We start from the raw sequence: 21,179 nt of genomic DNA, 5'->3' as shown, positions 1-21,179 counted from the left end.
TTCCAGTTTCTGTTTATTTCAAAATTGTCAGTTGTACATAATGTCCAACGATAAGAAAAGTGATAATCACATTCGCGCCCCCAGGGAGGGAGCCAAGGGGCCCTGGCCTCCCCCAAATGAAAAAGGAAAAAAACACCGAAAAAATTTCCAAAAATCTTTTCCTAATTAAAATTCATGTTATGTCGTGTCTTCTATTTCTATGCTACTTATGAATTAGCAGTCACATAAGGTGGGAATACCCTATAGCGCTTGGGAATCCAGGCCACTGTGAACGAAGCAGTGCTCGGGTGCTACTTCGTTTGCCCAAACCGTGCCAGAGGAGATCACGGATGTCATGTATTGGTGATCACTGCAGATGCTCAGTTATAGCTCGTATATAATGCGTAGTGTGTATTCTCAAATCGTCTACACAACTCGGCCCCCCCCCCCAAAAAAAGATTAAATCTTGAGTGCTCGGCCCCCTCCAAGATTAAAAAGGAAAAAAACACTGAAAAAATTTCCAAAATTCTTTTCCTAATTAAAATTCATGTTATATCGTGTCTTCTATTTCTATGCTACTTATGAATTAGCAGTCACATAAGGTGGGAATACCCTATAGCGCTTGGGAATCCAGGCCACTGTGAACGAAGCAGTGCTCGGGTGCTACTTCGTTTGCCCAAACCGTGCCAGAAGAGATCACGGATGCCATGTATTGGCGATCACTGCAGATGCTCAGTCATAGCTCGTATATAATGCGTAGTGTGTATTCTCAAATCGTCTACACAACTCGCCCCCCCCCCCCCCAAAAAAAAAAAAAAGATTAAATCTTGAGTGCTCGGCCCCCTCCAAGATTAAATCCTGAGTGCACCACTGGATAATCAGATAGCAAGATGTCTGGAAATGGAGAGCAGAACAAAATTTCCCAGCTAAGGCTGTGAAACCTGCTCTGAACTACTATGCCACCTGTAACATACTCTACATAGGTGAAACAGACCATACAATTCCATTATGGAAAGAAGATTTGGATTTGGATGGCTCATTCACTACTCACATGATATTTGAAAAAAGATAAAAGAATTAAAAGAAGAGAAATTTAATTGGATAACAATACAATAACTTTCAGGCAGCAAACAGAAATTTAAAGTAACAAAGTTTAAGAAACAAATAACTACTGATGTAGTTTTACTAAAATAATTATGTTTTATTGTATTTTCTTATATTTTAAAATTTTTATTCATTCATTATTTTTTTAAATTTATATCTTTATTTCCATCAGAGGGCTATGGTCAACAGTTGACCAAGTAGCTGTAGTATGTACCAATATAGCTTGTGATTCATTGTGTGTGTGTGTGTGTGTGTGTGTGTGTGTGTGTGTGTGTGTGTGTGTGTGTGTGTGTGTGTGTGTGTGTGTGTGTGTGTGTGTGTGTGTGTGTGTGTGTGTTCGTTCCTGAAGATGATCTTGATATAAAGGTTTGAAATGTCAAATTTTATTTTAATTTTAATTAAAGTAAATTCTTAAACATGATAGTGTGTCTCCATAATTGTTCATAATAATTATGCTATGTTATATTTGCATTATGGAACACATTTCCTTTACAGTTAACTAGCTAACTATTTTTTGGAATGTATCACGAATTCATTGCTGTCATGTCAAATAGATGTCCATCTATGATTATTTGGCCAGAGCACAGAAGCTTGTAATATACAATACTAGACATATTTCACTATACCAGGAGTTGGCAATTTTTTTTTTTTTGCCTGAAGAGCTATTTTGGTAAAAAGGGCACCTGAAAAAAAAAAGAAAAGAAAAAAGGCTGCAGTGTTTCTGATTTAAATTGATTATATGCATGTATGTCTTAAAAGTTTTTTTTAATACAAATAGAAAATAGAAATAGACTATTCTCCAATTCTTTTCATTTTCAAAAACAAACCCTGAACTAATCTCTGAAGTGCTGAAAAATTTTCTGAAAGAGTAGCATGTAGCTGGCAAGCCATGGATTGCTGATTCCTGCACTAGCCAAGAGCAGAATTTTTGATTAATAGTGGGCTCTGATATGTGTAGTTATTTGGTCTTCCCATACATATGCAATTTTCTTTGTGGCATATCAAATGACCAACCCAGAAATGGTTCATTATTTTGAGGCAAAAACAGTAACATCTCACTGAAATTTGCTGTCAGTTGTGAGAGTTTAAACACATGGCTAAGTTTTTACACCTTTTCCTGTTCAAATGTAAATGAATGGTTTCATCACACTGATTTGATCTACATGAATCAAGCATATGGTTTGAATCTGAGGTGGTATTCATCTTGTTGTCAGTGGCAGTCAGTTTACCCTTCATAGGGTACATATAAGTGATTCGTCACTGGATGAAAATTTTTTGGATAATTTTTGATCTGTGCATCCTCACTATATCTTCTCTGAATTCCATGCATATCTTACTAGTTGCTTGTGTAGCATTTGTGACCAATTTATGCTCACAGTCCTATAACTTTAATTGTAGCCATCCTTTTTTTTTTCATGCGTTTTCACTATTTTACTGCACTTTGCACATTCTAGGTATCAGATGACACAGAGTCACTTTTGAAGTGCATGGATAGATAACTACCCATGCACTTCAAAATTATTCATGCTATTTTTTTTTTTTTCTGGAAAAATATACATTGAATGTTTACTATTGAGTGATAATGATAATTTGTGTCTGTATTGGATATGTGTGTACACACAAACAACCACATCAGTTAAACTAATTATTATTATTATTTTTTTTTTTAGCTTTGAGACCAATGACAGTTGGTCATAGTATTTTTGTAGAAATGTTACCACAGGAGAAACATCGCAGAATTCAGCTTTTAAATGAACGATGGAAACATCCCTCACACAAAGTTCTTTTTTTTATGTTTCGTACTGTATCAATGAATGGGATCCTTTTTCATGCTGCTTCACAAGATGAATACACAACACTCGAGGTAAGTTAGAATTTTGCATTATTGTAACTTATAGTGGAATCACTATATGGGATAGCAATAGTATTATGGGACACCTCTGTGGAGTCCAAAGATTCATTACTGGAGGGCACAGCCTACAGTCCACATCTTATTAAGGCATTACACAGTCCACATTTGCCCACTATGTCATTGCCCACTAATAATATTTTTGTTTTAAATACTGTACTCTTATTTCAGCTTTAACGCTAATAGTATTATAATTAAAAGTCTGCAACGTAATGGCTATGTTGTTATATTCTGTTCTTCCAAAATAAAGTTCAAATACTAAATTTGATTGTTTGCAATTACATTTATATAATTTATTATTATTATTACATGACACCTCCAGGGGTCCAAAGACTCATCGAGGGAGGCACCTACTCTACAACTCTCGTCTCCACCACTCGGTTCACCAACTGCACCAACCACCGCCCATCACTTTCACTAGTATTTCCACAGACAATCACAAACATCCATGCCCACTGCGGGATTTGAACCTGCAGCCTTTTGGCTGGAGAGTGGATGCGCTAATCACTTGACCGACCAGGCCAGCCACAATTTTTGTAATAATTATCTTATTTAGTTCTTAATAGTACAGAAAGGTCACATTTTAATTTTCTGGCCTGTGCTTTGTACTGCTCATGTGGGTGCTGGTCATCTTTCCCTCTGAATTCCCTTTACAGGTTTTTCTTTCTTTTTTTTTTTTTATTGTAGTTCCTGCTTAAGGATTCTCTTTATCTATTTAACTCCCACTTGATTTATCCTCCTGGCTTCAGGTATGCAGTCAGTTATTACTTCCCTCAAACACTCCTTTATCACCTCCCATACACGATGAACATTCAACCCTTGCAATTTCTCATGCCATGTCATTGCTCCAAGCAATTTCCTGATCTTATCATACTCACCAGCCCTGTGATTCCATACCCCCCCCCCCCTCTTAAATGAAAATTCCACACATTTAGCCACCTTCCAGGTCAAGACTACATGATTACTCTCACCAGTTGGTGGCAATGTGGTCATCTTGGTTACAGACAAATCCTCTGATGCAGTTTCTAGATCTAACACTCTCAAACCTCTAGTACTTTATATCACATGCTGCCTCAGGTAATTATTCCTTAGTAACTGCATTAATTCAATGTGTGTCTGCCTATGTAGGTTATTTTTTTTTTTACTTCATTAGCTGTATACTGATCATACTGCGCTTTTACTACTCTTACCAAACAGGTAATCCTCCTAGCCTGTTCTCATTAAGAATTGAGTATTACCACTCATCTTATGTTCCTTCATAATGCCTTCTTTCTCTGTATTACATGCTTAATCTCTTCATTTGGAACTACAGGTTAGGCAATTATAACAAGCTTCGGAGTGAGCTTACAGCAATTGCATGGCAGAACATATTGCAGGGGAAAGATGTTAGCTGTGCATGGGATAAAATCAGAGGATATCTGAGGAAGGCAATATCAGAATGTATCCCCATGGTCAGGAAGACAAACAAGGTAGGCATTAGATGGATGAGTAGTAGTATCAAGCTTGATCTGCAAAAAAAGAAAATGTTATGGAGAATTTATAAGAAGAAAGGCGATCAGTACAAGGCTCAAGCTGGGAAGGTTACCAGCATAGTAAGAAAAGCTAAATCAGATTATGAGAAGACCTTAGCCAGGGAGATGAGATCAAGGGTAATCCCAAAGAGTTCTTCCACTATGTGGCTAAGTAAAAGGAAGAATGACTTCAGAAGGATAACTTTAGTGGGTGCTGATGGTATTGAGGTGACCAATTCAGATATAATAGTAGAGTTACTGAGTGATCACTTTCAAAAGTCTATCACCTAAGTGAGGATATCTCCGTACCTGTAACAATAGTTAATGTGAGTATTGAAGTTAATAAATCAGAGGTACTTAGTATATTGCAAAATTTAAATGCAAACACTGCTGTAGGTTTAGATGGAATATCAGCTCGTGTGTTGCGTGAATGTGCAAAAGAATTGTCAACGCCTCTTACTTGGTTATTTAACTTAAGTTTGAACTCTGGTATAGTCCCTAGGGAGTGGAAGGAAGGCAAAATAGTTCCTTTGCATAAAGGTGGCTCTAAAACTGCGGTAGTTAATTACAGACCAATCACCATCTCAGGAGTGGTGGTAAAAGTATTGGAAAAGTTGGTTAAAGACAAAATTCAAGAATGGGTGGATCAGGATATGATACTCTACAGGGGCCAACATGATTTTGTTAAAGGTTGATTCTGCCTTAGCAATTTATTAACTTTTTATGATAGATTGACATCTGAGTTGGACAAAGGAAATGGCTACACAGTGATACTTCTGAATTTTGCTAAGGCTTTTGACAGGATACCCCATGGAATACTGTTGTGCAAATTGGAGCAGATGGAGAGGGATACTAAACTGGTGATATGGATAAGAGAATGGCTCAGGGAAAGATACCAGAAAGTGGTGTATGGAGGAGCAGAGTCCAGGATGAGGCAGGTGACCAGTGATGTGCCTCAGGGCTCTGTGCTTGGGCCGTTATTGTTTAATTTGTACATAAATGATATAGGAAATGGCTTACAGGGAAATATTCAGTTGTTTGCTGATGATGCAAAGTTGGGTAGCACAATAAAAAATCAAGCTGATGTTGAGTTTGCAGAATGATTTAAACAGGCTGGCAAAATGTAATGGATGTCAGTTCATAGTAGAAAAGTGTAAAGTTATGCATTTTGGGATTAAAAGATTACCAGCTGTGTACTACATTGATGGAATGGTACTCCATGAGATTGATGAGGCTAGGGACCTGGGGGGGGGGGGTGGATAGGGAGATGAAGTTCAGAGGACACATTGCTAAGGTGTCCAAGATTGCACATAGGATTACTTGGTTATTGAATAACACACTAACATCCAGAGATAAAGAAGTTATTATTCCCCTTTATAAGGCATTGATACTTCCACATTTGGATTACTGTGCTCAAGCCTGGTCACCTGGATTCCTTGGAGATGAGGAGGTTGTGGAGAGGGTTCAGAGGAGAGTAATGCAGGGGAAATCACTCACCAGCTAAGCCAACTGCTAAGTTGGTGAGTGATGTAAAAAATGCTCCTTATATTGATAGATTGAGAGCTTGTGGATTTAAAGGTTGGTTGATAGGAAGAGAAGAGGGGATATGATAGAAACATTTAAATTACTAAAAGGTTTTTATAAGATTGATGCAGGGGAAATGTTTTAGCTGTGTGATAGTGATGGAAGAAAGAAGCGGTCATCCCTGGAAATGAAGGAAAAGTGTGGTTAACAAGGATGTGAGAATGAGGTTTTTCACCTGGAGGGTGGTGAATGAGTGGAATGCATTGCCTGACTCAGTTGTGAGTTCTTTGTCTGTAAATGAATTCAAGAAGATATATGATAGATATTGTTTTGCTAGTTTGGGTCTCCCACGATGAGTCTACTGACTCCATGGAGATACCCATAATAATAATAATAATAATAATAATTCACACTCATTTCACACTTACCTTATTTAATCTTCTGACTCTTGGAATACATTTAGACATTGCTTCTATTAGGTAGTTCTTAAAAAGCACCCAAGCAGCATTGATCTCCTTCCCCAACTTCAACTTCCATGCTACAGCTGCAAGTTGTCTCCTGACCAGCCTTGTAGTTCTGGAAGTAGAAGTTGGGGGGGGGGGGGGAAGATCAATGCTGCTTTAGTACTATTTAAGAACTATCTAGTAGAAGCAATGTCTAAATGTATTCCAAGGGTCAGAAGATCAAATAATGTAGGTGTGAAACAAAGTTTGTGTGTGAAGTAACTTCACGACTGGGCTACTTGTATATAGAGGCTAATGACTTCACATGAATTGCCTTAGTATTCCATAATGCAAGGCACATATTCTTACGGACATGTATAATGTTATGCATCATGGGAAGTGCCACTACCCAGTACACTTGGATAAAAGATGAAACCAAGAATATAATATCTTGGCATCTTTAATTTATAGTATAACCAAGTGAAAAAACTTTCAACATCTATTTCAACAATAATATTGAATTTCATTTTCTATTAAAGTTTAGTGTTATTGCCCTCCATTTAATCATGAGAGAGCAAATAAAAACAATTCTGTACTATACTATATATTCTGTACTGCACTATAATTAATCACACATTTACATATTTATATTAACTATAATTTGTTTTTCATTTTAGCTAAAAAAGGGAAAACTTGTTTACCAGTCAAAAGTGAAAATATCAGATCCATTTGTGCAGACATTAGAAATGTCCAGTGTAGCAGATGATCAATGGCATTCCATTAGTATTAGCATTCATCAAAACAAGCACTCTGCAGTTAATATCACTGTTGATGGCCAGTGGCAGGAGTTAATGACAAAACACCCACTTCATGATTTTCTTGATGCCTACATAACATCACTAACTCTTGGTGATCACAGGAGCATTATCCAAGGAGAGCAGCATGCAGAATGTGAGTTTTTTTTTTTTTTAAAGATTCACAAGGAATGATAATTATACATTTTAAAATATATTTTAAGCTAATAATAATACTGCTAATGCATGTTCCTTTCATGTACATACTGTTGTGTAACAGTTTTACCATATAAAAAAATACAGATGACAGTACTGAATTTAAGTTGCTGGGTGATATAAGCACAATTTGCTTTGCTTCTTTTTTTGTCATTCACAGGTATAATTACCTTGATTACCTTGATGGACCTGTGATTTCAGTCAGGATTTCTCCACGACCTGCAGTCATGGAGAAATCCTGACTGAAAGTAGAGTCCAGCTATTCTTGTCTTGGGCCTTTCTTCTCTATTTTCTTCCGACTTTCTTAATCATTGGGTCTTCCCACCTTAAGGCTGGTCTTCCAGGTTTCCTTTTGGTATCTCTCGGATACCAGTTTGTAACTCTCACTGTCCATCTGTTGTCTCTCATTCTGGCGAGATGTCCTGCCCATCTTACTTTGCTGTTGTAGATTGATTTTATTATGTCCGTGAGTCCAGACTTCTTCCTGGTTTCTGTGTGTCTTACGTGGTTTATTTTGTTTATATTGCACATTCTTCTTTCTATTGCACGTTGAGTTGTTATTAAGCTTTGTTCTTCTTTTAAAATTGTGTTTCATGTTTCACTGCCATAAGTTAATGCTAGTGAGATGTGACTATTGAAAAGATGGGCTCTTATTTCTATGTCTATGTTTTGGTTGGTAATTGTTGATTTTATTTTGTTGAAGGCTATCCAAGCAGCTCTTTTTCTCCTTGCTATTTCATTTGATAAATCATTATTCATTTTTATGGACTGGCCGACGTAGATGTATTCTTCAACTTTTTCAATGGTGTGAGATTCTAGAGTGATTGTATGATCTTTACAGTATTTGTTTTTCATCTACTTGTTTTGTCTGGGTGTATTTCCAATCCAATTTTTTGGCAGTTTTGCCTTATGTTATTCAGCATTGATTCTAAGAGTTTGGGTGAGTGAGATATTAATACCACATCATCGGCGAATAATAGGATATTTAACATTTCACCATCAATGTTTATTCCATCTTTCATGTCAATTTTTCGAATGATGCTGTCCAGAGTAGATGTGAAGAGATTAGATGATAAGACATCACCCTGACATACTCCTCTACTTAAGTTAATTTTAATTGGGTGATTGAAAAGGGTGATATTTGTTGTGCCTTCTTTGTAGATATCTTTTATGAGTTGGATGTATGCTTTTTCTACGCCTTGTTCTATTAAAGCTTGGAATACTGCGTTATGCTCAACAGTGTCAAATGCCTTTTTAAAATCTATAAAAAGAAGACAAAGTGGGATCTGGTATTCTCTGCATCTTTCTGTTAGCTGAGTAATAGTTTGAATGTGATCTATTGTTGAAAAGTCTTTTTTGAAACCAGCCTGTTCTTTGCAGCTATTTTCGTTGATGGAGGTTTGTATTTGGTTTAGGATGACTCTGGCGAATATTTTATATGTATGTATGCTAATAGACAGATGGGTCTGTAGTTACTGACGTCTTCTTTATTACCTTTTTTATGCAGAATTATGGTCTTTGATGTTTTCCATTCAGCAGGTACTTTCCTTAATTGTATATATCAGATAAACCTTTCTGCTAAAGCTTTAAAGAGTATTTGTCCACCCATTTTTAATTCATTAGATTTTATACCGTCAATTCCTGGTGATCAGTCATTTTTCATATGATGGATAGCCATTGTTACTTCTTCAAGTAGAACAGATGGCATTTCCAACTTTTCGCCTGGTACTGGAGCTGTGATTACTTGTTTAGATGAGTAAAGGTTCTCTTAAAACGATTTTACTATTTTTTCTATTTCGCCTCTATTTGTGTGTCTGTTTCCTTGATTATCTATGAAGGCTGATGGTAGTGGTTGCTTTAGATTTATTTCTTTTTCTACTTTTTTTTAGGCTACTGCAGAGCCTAGCTGCTTCTGCCAATTTTGTTGTTCTATATATGTTATAGTCATCTTTGGTATTCTGCCTCAGTTGTTTACAAATAATTTCATATTCTAGACAGTCTTTTCCTGTATCTTTCAGTACTTTAAGGCATAATAAAAAAGTTTGTTTTAGTATTAATTATATATTTATAATGATTTAAATAATCATTATAAATTATTATAATGATTATTCCATTTGTTTATTTTAAACTTATTTAAAATAAACAAATGGAAATTATATAAATTAATTTTTTTTCTAAGTTATTTTTAAAAGTAAGAAGATATATATATTTTTCTTGTTTCATAATTTTGCATAGTAGTCATGTTTTGCCTGTGTGTAAATGCAGGTCTGTACTAGATAATACTTCAAGAAGGAGTTATAATCTCTGAATGTATCCCTCCGTGTGAGGCACCTGTTCGTGGTGGAGGAGACCTCCCAGTAATGGTACTGACTCTTTTCATTCTTCCTCTTTTTCTTTGCTCTACTTCTCCTGAATCTTTTTTAATATCCTGTCTTCCATACTACCATCACTGGGATCCAACACCTTGCCACCATGTTCATCACACAGTGCAGCTCATGAGCATCCAAAAAGGGAGGATCCTGGTAGTTTTGCACTACTTGGGCCTCTGCTTGTCTGTAAGGGTCACGAGTGTTGCAATAAGGGTGTCTCCTCCTTCCCCATGGTCAGGGTGCAGGGGCCCCAAGATGGTGCTAATATGGCATCCAACGTAACCCTGGCATTCCACTCTCAAGGACAGTTATTGCTTACCAGAGAGTGAGTGTCCATGTGTGGCTCCATGGTGGGTGGGGATTTTGATTCAGTTCCATAGCTCTGGAACTGAATCAAAAACCACTTAAGCATGAATCCTTCATCCTCAATCATTTCAGGGGCCTTAACCAAGTATTGATACACCTTTCAACAACACAAGTAAGAAACAAAAGATGTGATACCAGTATCGATACACCAGTTTTTCTAATCGTCCATGCTACAGGTGAAAAGCTGACAGGGAAAATGTCACCCTTTTTCATTCAAAAAGGTATAGAAGGCAGGTTTTCCCAAAACAGTAAAGAAACTATATTTCTGGCAATGTCCTCATAGAAAGATCACGTGAACAACATTCTGAAAAACTACTCAGAGCAACATCAATGAAATACCAATAATAGAGTTACACCCCATAAGATGCTCAATTCCTGTAGAGGAGTGATCTCAGAGCGGGATCCCCTAGATGTTCCTGAAGAGGAGATATGTTCAGAGTCTGGTGTTATCAGACTCAGACAGATTGCACAAGATTTTAATTTTTAAAAAGCATTAATTTATTAAATGATCATGGATTTGTATATTATGTAGATGCTACATTATAAATACTAAATTATCTTATAAATAAATTATTTTATTTATTGTAACTATTTATTTATTTCCCTTCCAACACCCTGTGTACTGCTGTAACCCATGTCCTGGTGCAGTGTGACCTTTGCTGTTGTACCATAAAATCCCAAATCAATCAATCAATCAATTTCTGAACATAACTTCCTTGACTACAGAAATATGTCCCTGTTTCCATCATTTAGCACAAAGAAAACTGTTAGTAACTTGTCAGTAACCAAGGTAGCCACACTGTCTCTGAATGGGAAGAGAGCAATCTTGTAGTCTTGACTTGAGAGACCTGACCTGCAAAATTTTTAGTTAAGAAAGAATTTCCCTTAAGAAAAAAAAATGTGGAATTACAAATCAGGTGATTGACAAACTGAGAGGTCAGCTTAGAGCAGTGCCATGGGATATCATTAGGATTTAGATGGATAAGAAGCATCATTAAGCAGGAGATGCAAAAAATGAAAAACTTGTGGAGAGTATTTAAAGAGAAAGATGATCAACAAGTTCATGAGCAGTACAAGGTGCAGGTAAGAAGGGTGACCAACATAGCAAGGAAGGCCAAAGCTAATTATGAGATAAAGCTAGCTGGTGTAACTAAAGGAAAACTAAATGAGTTCTTTCCCTATGTAGTGAGTAAAAGGAAGAATAATTTTAATGTGTGCTGATAACAGAGAGGTAACAAAAGCAAATGAAATAGATGAGTTACCGATTGATCAGTTTCCAATGGTGTACCATCCAGATGGAGGTGTTCCAGTTTCAGATGTGATACTGACTGATCTCAGAATAGAGGTAGATAAGTTAGAGATGCTTACAGTAGTGCAGAACCTTAATGCTGTATTTACAGCCATCAGAAAAAGAGCAAAATAATTCTGTTGTATAAAGGAAGCTCCAAGATAGAAATAGAAAATGAGCAATCACATCTAATAAGTAGTATCAGTAAAACTGGTTATAGATCCAGGAATAAGCTGTTATGTTTGTATGCAAATGTTAGAAGTATAAGAAACAAGGCAAATGAAATGGTTGCACTGATTGAATTTGTTGACATAAAAATTGTTGGAATAAGTGTGATGTGGTTGGATGAGAATGACATCCTGGCAGGAATAGAAATGAAAGGATATGGTGTATTTCAAGAAGATAGAAAGGGTAAAAAGGGAGGTGGAGTGCTATTGATGATAGCACTCTGGGATTGATGTGGAGGACACTGACTTGTAGAAGTAAGGAGATTCTAGTTCCATTGTATAAGGCTTTGATTAAGCCACATATGGACTGCTGTGCACAGATTTGGTCACCTGGTTTTTCAAAAGGATGAAGAGATGTTGGAAATGGTCCAGAGGCAATTGACTAAGGTAATTTTTTCTGATCTCTGGAATGTTGGAATATGAAGAAAGGTTCAGAAGATCCAATCTACAGAGTCTAGTAGATAGGGGTGATATGATAGAAGTGCGCAAGTTGGTAAGGTGTTGCTATAGAATTAATGTTGACAAGGTTTTTCATAAAATGGTGGGAGATCGGGGAAGAACAAGAGGTCATTCCTGGGAACTGTATAAGGAGGGTGTGAGCATGAGAGTAAGAAGCAAGTTTTTTGCATGGAGAGTTGTGAATGATTGGAATCCATTGTCTGAGAGAATTTGAATAAGAGAAGGTACGATGAGCTGTTTGTATGACAAAGAGACCTTCTAGATGAGTCTTTAACTACTTGGGGTCTTAGGATAATAACAGTCTATCTATCTCAATGGTTTTAACAGGCCTTTAAGACCCACAACCTTCCAAGCATGCTTGGATTTCGTAACCGAAATACGAGGATTGAATGGTCACTCCTATGCCTCAAGGTATTCTTGACTGTATCACTGTGTGTTCACAGGGCCGGTTTGCCTGCTTGCGGGATGAAAAACCCCAGATAAACTGGCGGAAAAAACCCTACTGCCCGCGCCCAAGACCGGCTAACTTGGCCATGGCTGAGGAAGATCCTTCAGCTCCTCACGTCTCCGACGGGAATCGAACCTAGGACACTCCTTCCCCAGGCATATGGTTGTGAAGCGCAAAGCCACTAGGCTAACCGCACGGACGGATAATAACAGTACTACTACTAATAATAATTTAAGTATCTCAGAAGTGGTAGTTAACATATTGGAGAAGTTGATAAAATGAAAAATTTGGGGCTGGTTGAGCAGGAATATGATACACTAATTAAAATTCAAAATGAAAATAAATTATATTCTTGTTTAATCCTTTAACCCAGTTTAAGCAAACAAAGTTTACATGTGATGCTCATTATGACTAGGCTATCTGTATATAGAAGTCGGTAATTAAGGTGATGTTCATTAGCTTCTTATATAAGTAGCCTAGTCAGGAAGAAACTTCATGTGCAAATTTTGTTTGCTTATACTTGGTAAAGGATTAAACAGGAATATAATTTCTTGGCATTTTTAATTTAATTAATGATTAAGTGAAAAAACTTTCTCCATTATTATACTCTGTTGGAGGCAACATGGTTTTGTGAAAGATAGGGCTTTCCTTTGTAATTGGCTCACTTGTTTTGTAATAAAGTGACAATCAGTTTGGATAAAGGAAATAACTATATGGTAATACTGCTGGATTTTGCAAAGCCATTTGACAGGATACCACATGGCACTCTGTTACATAAATTAGAGCAAATAGGATAGGGAGTTGCAAATACAGTAATTCACAGAAATCACAGAAAATTATTCAAAACATATTCTTTATCTGGATTCTGTGGTTGCGTCTGGTAATGCAAAGCTTGCAGCAGCACTTGTTATTATATAATCAATTTATTATAACTTTTAAGTAGTCTTAATAGTCAGTTATTCATTCTTTGATAACAGCCTTTTAAACATTCTGCTGACTGCATTAGTTTAGCCCCTATGCTGTACCTGCCATAGATTTTGGAACTTTTCATGTGAGATTAATATGAATGGTGTCAAAGAAAACTTCAATTGGTCCTTAATACTTATTAACAGCATGAAGTTAATAAGTTATTCTTGGAAAAGGGTGGTGCAAAATCTCTTCTTTTCTCTTATAGTGTGATGTGCTGAAACTAGATAGCACCACCAGTATTTGTATATGCTATAATCAATACCATTCAGTCATGGCATTATTGATACTGTGGTGTATTGGCACAGTACATATTGTCTTATGAAAAATTTAATTCAGCTGTGATGGTCCATGTGAATGTTTTGGAGGGAACGTTCCATCTGATACATGTTTAGTAGTATTGATGAGTCTAAAAGAAATAGAATGAAAATGATGAACAGGCCAGTTATTTTTCAATACATTTATTATCACCACTTAAAACTTTCTCAATGTGGCATTTCTTCTCACCAATTAAAACCAGTTCATGATATTTCTTAAAAGACAGATTTCATGCAAAAAAAAAAAAATACAGGCCAGAGTAAATATTTTTGTGCATCATTCTATTCAACTGCATCATTGGTTCATTCTTATCTTCGGTATACCACCTTAAGCACAGCTGACTTGTGCTCATGATATATTAGATAGTAGCTGAACTCAGTAGCTTCATTTTTCAACAGAAAGAAGGTGCCACTACTATCATATTAGCAACGTTATATATGCTGTTCTGAATATTCATTTTTCTGGTTAAAGAATTGGAAACGATGATGATTGCATTGACATCCAAGTGCTGAATTAATGGGACTTTGTTAAAAAAATATTTTACAAAGTGGGGAAAAATGAAGTTTTTTTCATGTAGTACTGTTATATCCTGTACACCCCTTGAGGGTACATGTCAGGAATTTGATGATGATGAAAAAACATTTTATGGTGTTTGATTCTAAGCTCCATGTTAATTACCAATCTAGTAACTAAATAAATAATTTTGTTAGATCAAGTTAAAAATAACTAGTAGCTGGTCTGGTGATTAGTAAGTATAACCACTATTTTTTTTATTCCTAATAGTCTGAATTTTGATTCCATTGTGCTAATGCTTGTAAAACTTTCTGAATGCACACTAGTTTTGAAAATTTATCGAGATTATCATAATAAAAAATAAAAAGTGGTAAATGATTTTTATTTCATGTGATGACACTACTGCACTACCATCTTACTAGATATTGGAGGCTTAAATAGGAGGGAAAAAAAAAAAAAATCTGTTTAGGAAGGACTCCAGAACAAGCCTGCAGGCTTATTGACTTTTTTCCTGTCTTTTATGGGATAGGACTGGTTTTTAATAGCAGCCTATCCACAAAAGTTTATTATTCAGTTTTTCTTTCAATTACTTTTTTAACCTATTATATAGATATATATATATATTAATTTTGTTTGTTTGTTTCTTACAGATTTTCAAGGTTGTGTAAAACTTATAACAATTAATGGTGAAGTCCAGATTCAAAATTCAACATCTAGCTATTTTAAAATTGTGCCACATGGTAACATCAATAGTGAATGTAATAGTGAAGCCTTGAGCATAGATAATGCTGCAACAGATCCCCTTAGCATTGGAGTGATTCTTGTTATAGTGTTCTTTATAATTCTTATTGTGGTTATCCTTGTTAGTTTCCTTGTGTTTCGCAGAAGAAAGCAGAAAAGAGATAAAGGTCCTGGTCACATAAAGCAAAATGGAAATGCTTTTCTTGCCAATCCAAATAATGATGGTCATAGAGGTCATCAGTGTTCTGGATATACGGAAACATCAGCACCAGATGAAGTGATTCGAAATCACATTCCTCAGGACCTTGTGCCAAAGAAGCTTAAAGAGCGAGATCCTGCAGAATGTCCTCAACGACCAGATATAATTGAGCGGGAAATTCATAATAAACCTTCTCCAGCTCACAGGTTAGAGGATCCATCTATGCAAGATAATCCTAAACCAACACTTGGGGTTCAAAATAATGCTGATTGTGAAGCTCCAGAACATTATGATTTAGAGAATGCCAGTAGCATTGCACCTTCAGATATTGATATTGTATATCATTATAAGGGATTCAGAGATGGTAATGTGCATAAATATAAGCCAAATCCACAAGTTCCTAGCTACCATAAACATAGTCACCGCCATAGTCCTCATCATTTTCAGACTAATCCTGTAAGGGAAAGTCCACGAAATGTTTTACATCAGGCACCAAATCCTCTGCCTCAGAGAGAAAGTCCATCATCTATTAAAATGCAAAACACACCACTTGCTCGTCTTAGTCCATCTAGTGAACTCTCACAACAAACACCAAGAATATTAACTCTTCAGGATATAAGTGGAAAGCCTCTGCAAAAGGCTCTTCTTGCAACTTCTCAGGGAGTAGGCTCAAAGCAATTTCAAGATCCTCTTACAAATTCAGACAGGAGTTTAAACAGTCCAGTCAGTAATCTTAGTCATAGCACAAGTAGCATGCATTCAGGACCTCAATCTGTTGGTAAAAAGAAAAGAGGTGACACCAGCAGGACTTTGGGACTCACAAGTGAAGAAATTGAAAGGTTAAATGCTAGACCAAGAAACTTAAGTCTTGTTAGTACATTAGATGCTGTTTCTTCATCCAGTGATGATAATCCAGAAAAACATAAGCTAGCAGAATTATTAGAAACTAATACAGAACTTTTAGAAGCCCAAGATTCATCAACAGATGAAAGTGGGAACGATTCTTTCACTTGCTCGGAATTTGAATACGATAATAATTACGACAAAGTGCACAGAGAATTTGGACCACGAAATATGATATTTTCAAAACTTGCAGAGGAAGATAATGAAAATGATGAGGACTATGCTAAAAACTATGATGGATTTGACTCTTTTCATGGGTCATTCAGTACATTAGTAGCATCAGATGATGAATCATCAAATCCGCCTTCCTATAAGCCAGCCAATGGTTCAATGTTAGGCTGGGACTGTTTGCTCAACTGGGGTCCTAACTTTGAAAATTTGGTTGGTGTATTTAAAGACATTGAACAGCTTCCAGACACAGTGAGTTCTGCAGGAGCAGGGCATTCACAGACAGATGAAGATTATGTATAAAGAACTAAGTTGTTAATTATTGTGAATAGTAATTTTTATATTAAATATCATCCCCAACATAAAAATGTGAACTAAGCTTCATTTGTGGTTTGTGCAATGAAAAGAAAATGCAAAATGAGATGACTCTGCAAAGGTGCATAATATAAAATTATATTCTAAAGTACTACCTGTGCAATATGTTTTATGAGAAATGCAATATCATCAAGATTCCAAAAATGGTAAACAGAATTATGTGAAAAGTGTTTTAAATTTGAATCTGTAAATGTTTTCTTGTTCATATTCAATTCAACTGACTTTCTTAAAGGTGAATCTTTGAAATATATATATATATATATATATATATAAATATATATATATATATATATATATATTTCTTCCCCCCCTCCTAAATTATTACAACACTTGCAATAATTGCCTCTAATGTAACTTTCTTAAAATTGTGCCTTATCTTTATCCTCTTTCTGGCATATACTGAAAAGTTTTTGCAAATATTTTTATAGCATGAAAGAAGCATATATTTTTCAAGCTTTCATATTATAATTTATACGAAAGTTATCTTTCAAATTGTTGACTGAAATCTAGTGTGTACAATATACTGAAAGTGTATTATGGATAAGAAAACACTGAATTAATATTCATAATCAAAGTGCTAAAAGTTGTGTAGAATTTTTTTGTGTATGTGTGTGCACACACACACACACACACGCACTTTTGTGTGTGCACATGTATATGTGCAAATGATAAAGGCACCAAACAGTTTATTCTAGAATTGCAGAGACTCTTGTTTGTCTTTGAAAACAATGACTTTTGCATGAATACTCATTTTGCTACACCGTGGAAGGTGTATACCCCCCCCCCCTCCCCTCATCTTTAAGTACCTCATAACTTAGCCTAGTCACCTGGAGAATCATTTATTCTCCATTTTACCTAAAATGAACTCTTTAGGGAATGTTGTTGTTCAATCAAGTCAGTAGAACTTGGATGAAGAGGCATCCATTAAAAAATTGCCAAATTAAAATTTTGCAGTGCTAAATCATTTTTTATTTTTTATCATTATTATTTTTTTTTTGAAAGGAGCATTTTTGCTGTCCATGTGTTGTCAGAACATCACCTCAGAAATACCACAATGGTTCCTGAACAGTAGTCTAAGTCATTACCTGTTTTCTCCATTTAAATATATGACTTGAGAAACTAGCCTGCATAAAGCTAAACTTTCATGAACTGTATGTAATTACATTCCCATTAAGAGAGAAATCTTTACTTGTATAATTTTGTACAACACAATTTTGTGCCATCCATGTGTATACTGTTGTGTTATACTTGGTGTTTTCACTGAGTTTACAATGAGTCGTTAATAAATTTTAATAAATAAGATTTGTGATAACCATTTTAAATGTGTTCTATTTTATTTCTGTATTGTCAACATGTCAGTATTTTTATTTTCACTGAAATCTAGTTTGTTTACATATTTTATAAACAGTTTATGTGATTTTTTACACCTGAAGAAGTCCTTTATAATAAGGACAAAACAACTAGTCATGTTTTAATAAATACATAGCAGTGTTCTGTTAGTTACTTTCTGGCTTTAGTCAGAAATTATTCCTCATATTTGTATGCTGAAAAAAAAAAAGTCTACATTCAGCCATGTTGAACCTAACATGATGAACTACATATCAGAGAATCAGGGAGTTAAAAACATTACAAAAAAGATTGCATCAAGTTTTAACAGATCTATATGTGGAACTACAAGGGGGGTGATTATGAAGAGCTCAGGAGACAGCTTGCAGGTGTAGCATGGAATGAGGAGTTAGCTGGAAAAGAGATCAATGCAGCTTGGGGGATTTTCAAAAAATATTTAGTGGATGCAATGTCTAAATGTATACCACGGGTGAGAAGGTTAAATAAGTTAGGTGTGAGATGGATGAATAAAGAGATTAAGCATGCAATACAGAGAAAAAGGGCATTGTGGAGGCTGCATAAGCGAAGTGGAAGTAACCAATTTCATGAGTTCTACAAAGACCAGGCAAGGAGAGTGACTTGGTTGGTGAGAGTGGCTAAAGAGAGGTATGAACAGCAGTTAGCTAATGAAGCTAAAAAGAATCCTAGGGAGTTCTTTCGATATGTAGCCAGCAAAAGAAAGAATGATTATGGAAGGATGACATTGATTGGAGGAAATGGTATAAAGACAGCTGTTGCAGAATGTGTGGTGGAGATACTTAATGAGCAGTTCATAAAGATCTTTCAATCTTGTGAATGTGACTTCATGGAGAGATTAAGAGCAGTTGATGATGGGGAGGAGAGACTGACTGTAAGTGAGCAAGAGGTGTTTGGGGAGTTGAGTAAACTAGATGTAAATAAGGCTGTGGGACTTGATAATATATCACCGCGTATTCTGAAGGAGTGTGCCAGAGAGTTGACACCTGCCTTGACATATTTTTTTAATACGAGTCTTGCACTTGGTCAAGTCCCTAAAGAGTGGAGGGAGGGCAAGATTGTGCCACTTCATGAGGGAGGTGATCGAGCTCAAGCATCAAACTATAGGCCTATCTGTGTGTCGGGTGTTGTGGTTAAGTTGTTGGAGAAGCTTGTGAGAACTAGAATCCAGAGTTGGGTTGACAACAATGGTATAATCTTTGATGGACAGCATGGATTTGCTAAAGGGAGGTCGTGTTTTAGTAATCTACTTACTTATTACAATAAAGTGACTGCTTCCTTGGACAGAGGAGAAGGATACACAGTAATATACTTGGATTTCGCCAAAGCTTTTGATAGAGTGCCTCATGATAAGTTGACAGTCAAACTAGAGCAGATGGGGTTGGATATTAGATTAGTGCATTGGATTGGAGACTGGCTATCTGATAGGTATCAACAAGTTGTGTATGGGGGTGCAATATCCAGGAAAAGGAAAGTCACAGTGGAGTGCCTCAGGGATCTGTTTTAGGGCCATTACTATTTAACTTGTATATTAATGATATTGGCGAAGATTTGGATGGAGATATTCAGTTGTTTGCAGATGATGCAAAGTTGGAACGAACCATAAAGAGTAGTGAAGATGTTGTGGCCTTGCAAGAAGACTTGAATAAATTGAGTGATTGGGCAAGCAAATGGGGATGTGAGTTCAATGTTGCAAAATGTAAGGTTTTAAAATTTGGAAAACAAAGATGGGATGCAGAATTTATGCTTGGTAAGAATATATTGTTGGAAGTAGAGGAAATAAGAGATCTGGGAGTGATAGTGGATAAGGATCTAAAATTTAGGGGTCACATCGCCAAAATTGTGAAGACAACACAAAGACTTCTGGGAATGATGAGGAGGACACTGACGTGTAGAAGTAGGGAGATTCTTGTTCCATTGTATAAGGCTTTGATTAGGCCACACATGGACTATTGTGCCCAGATTTGGTCACCTGGTTTTCAGAAGGATGAAGAGATGTTGGAAAGGGTCCAAAGGCGACTGACTAAGGTAGTTTCTGACCTCTGGAATGTCGAGTATGAGGAAAGATTGAAAAGATGTAATTTGCAGAGACTAGTGGAGAGAAGGAAGAGGGGAGATATGATAGAGACCTACAAGTTGGTAAGGGGTTGCTATAGGATCAATGGTGGAGAAGTTCTACAGCGAATAGTGGGAGATCAGGGGAGAACCAGAGGTCATCCCTGGAAACTGTATAAAGAGGGTGTGAGTAGGGGAGTGAGAGGCAGGTTTTTTTCGTGCAGAGTTGTGAATGATTGGAATGCCTTGCCTGAGAGTGTGGTGTCTGCAAGGAGTTTGAATGTGTTTAAGACCCGGTATGATGAGATGTGTGTGAGATAAAAGGACTTCCTAGATGAGTCTTTGACTCCCTGAGGTCTTGTTTAATAATAATAATAATAATAATATATATATACATATGTATATCAGATCTCATAGTCTTATGGTCTAATACATAAATTTATTATTTATTCTTTTCAAAAAGAAGTTCTATACCCTGAATTTATAATAATTTATATGTTACATGAAGTGATGGTTTTGATATTTTGCAGTCAAAATATATATATCGGCTATGAATATGTGATTCAGTGTCACGTAATATCCTTGCTGAATAAACAAGGTCTATGATTTAAACAAAGCTAAACTAATTCTGCCAGTTCTGTTTCTTTTGCATTGATAGTTCTGAATTCTGTTGAGTTCTAGTAGCTGACTTTTCACTGTTTTTCCTTGTTCCATGATGAAAAGAGTAGGAGGGCTTGTCAACTGGGCAGCATCCCAGTCTATATGACATTTCAACATGATGAGATTAATGAGACCTCAAAAAATCAGTCTTGGTGATGGCTCTTCTCATAATGCATAGTATTATATGTCTGAAAGATTGTGTGCATTGCATTATGGGATACTAAGACAACTGATGTGATGTCATTTGCTTCTATATACAATTAGCTCAGTTGTGAAGATCTT

At 36.1% G+C, this 21,179-nt stretch overlaps 1 protein-coding gene across 1 annotated transcript in view; it reads left to right on the top strand.

Annotated features, from left to right (window-relative positions):
• Positions 1 to 18,136, top strand: part of LOC150105724 (cadherin-related tumor suppressor-like) — a 72,893-nt gene extending 54,757 nt beyond the window's left edge. Inside the window, exons 7-9 of the mRNA XM_090394538.1 lie at positions 2,754 to 2,947; positions 7,148 to 7,421; positions 15,085 to 18,136. Of these exons, the coding sequence (XP_090250664.1) occupies positions 2,754 to 2,947; positions 7,148 to 7,421; positions 15,085 to 16,748 (2,132 nt within the window). The 3' untranslated portion in view covers positions 16,749 to 18,136. The remainder of the gene's footprint in view (positions 1 to 2,753; positions 2,948 to 7,147; positions 7,422 to 15,084) is intronic.
• Positions 18,137 to 21,179: the final 3,043 nt, after the last annotated feature.

Source organism: Typopeltis vanoorti, chromosome 6 (assembly GCF_054136105.1).
Source record: "Typopeltis vanoorti isolate ZY-2024b chromosome 6, IOZ_Tvanoo_1.0, whole genome shotgun sequence".
NCBI lineage: Eukaryota > Metazoa > Arthropoda > Arachnida > Uropygi > Thelyphonidae > Typopeltis > Typopeltis vanoorti.
Note: the sequence above shows the minus strand (reverse complement) of the source record. Positions and strands in the feature narration are given on the sequence as shown.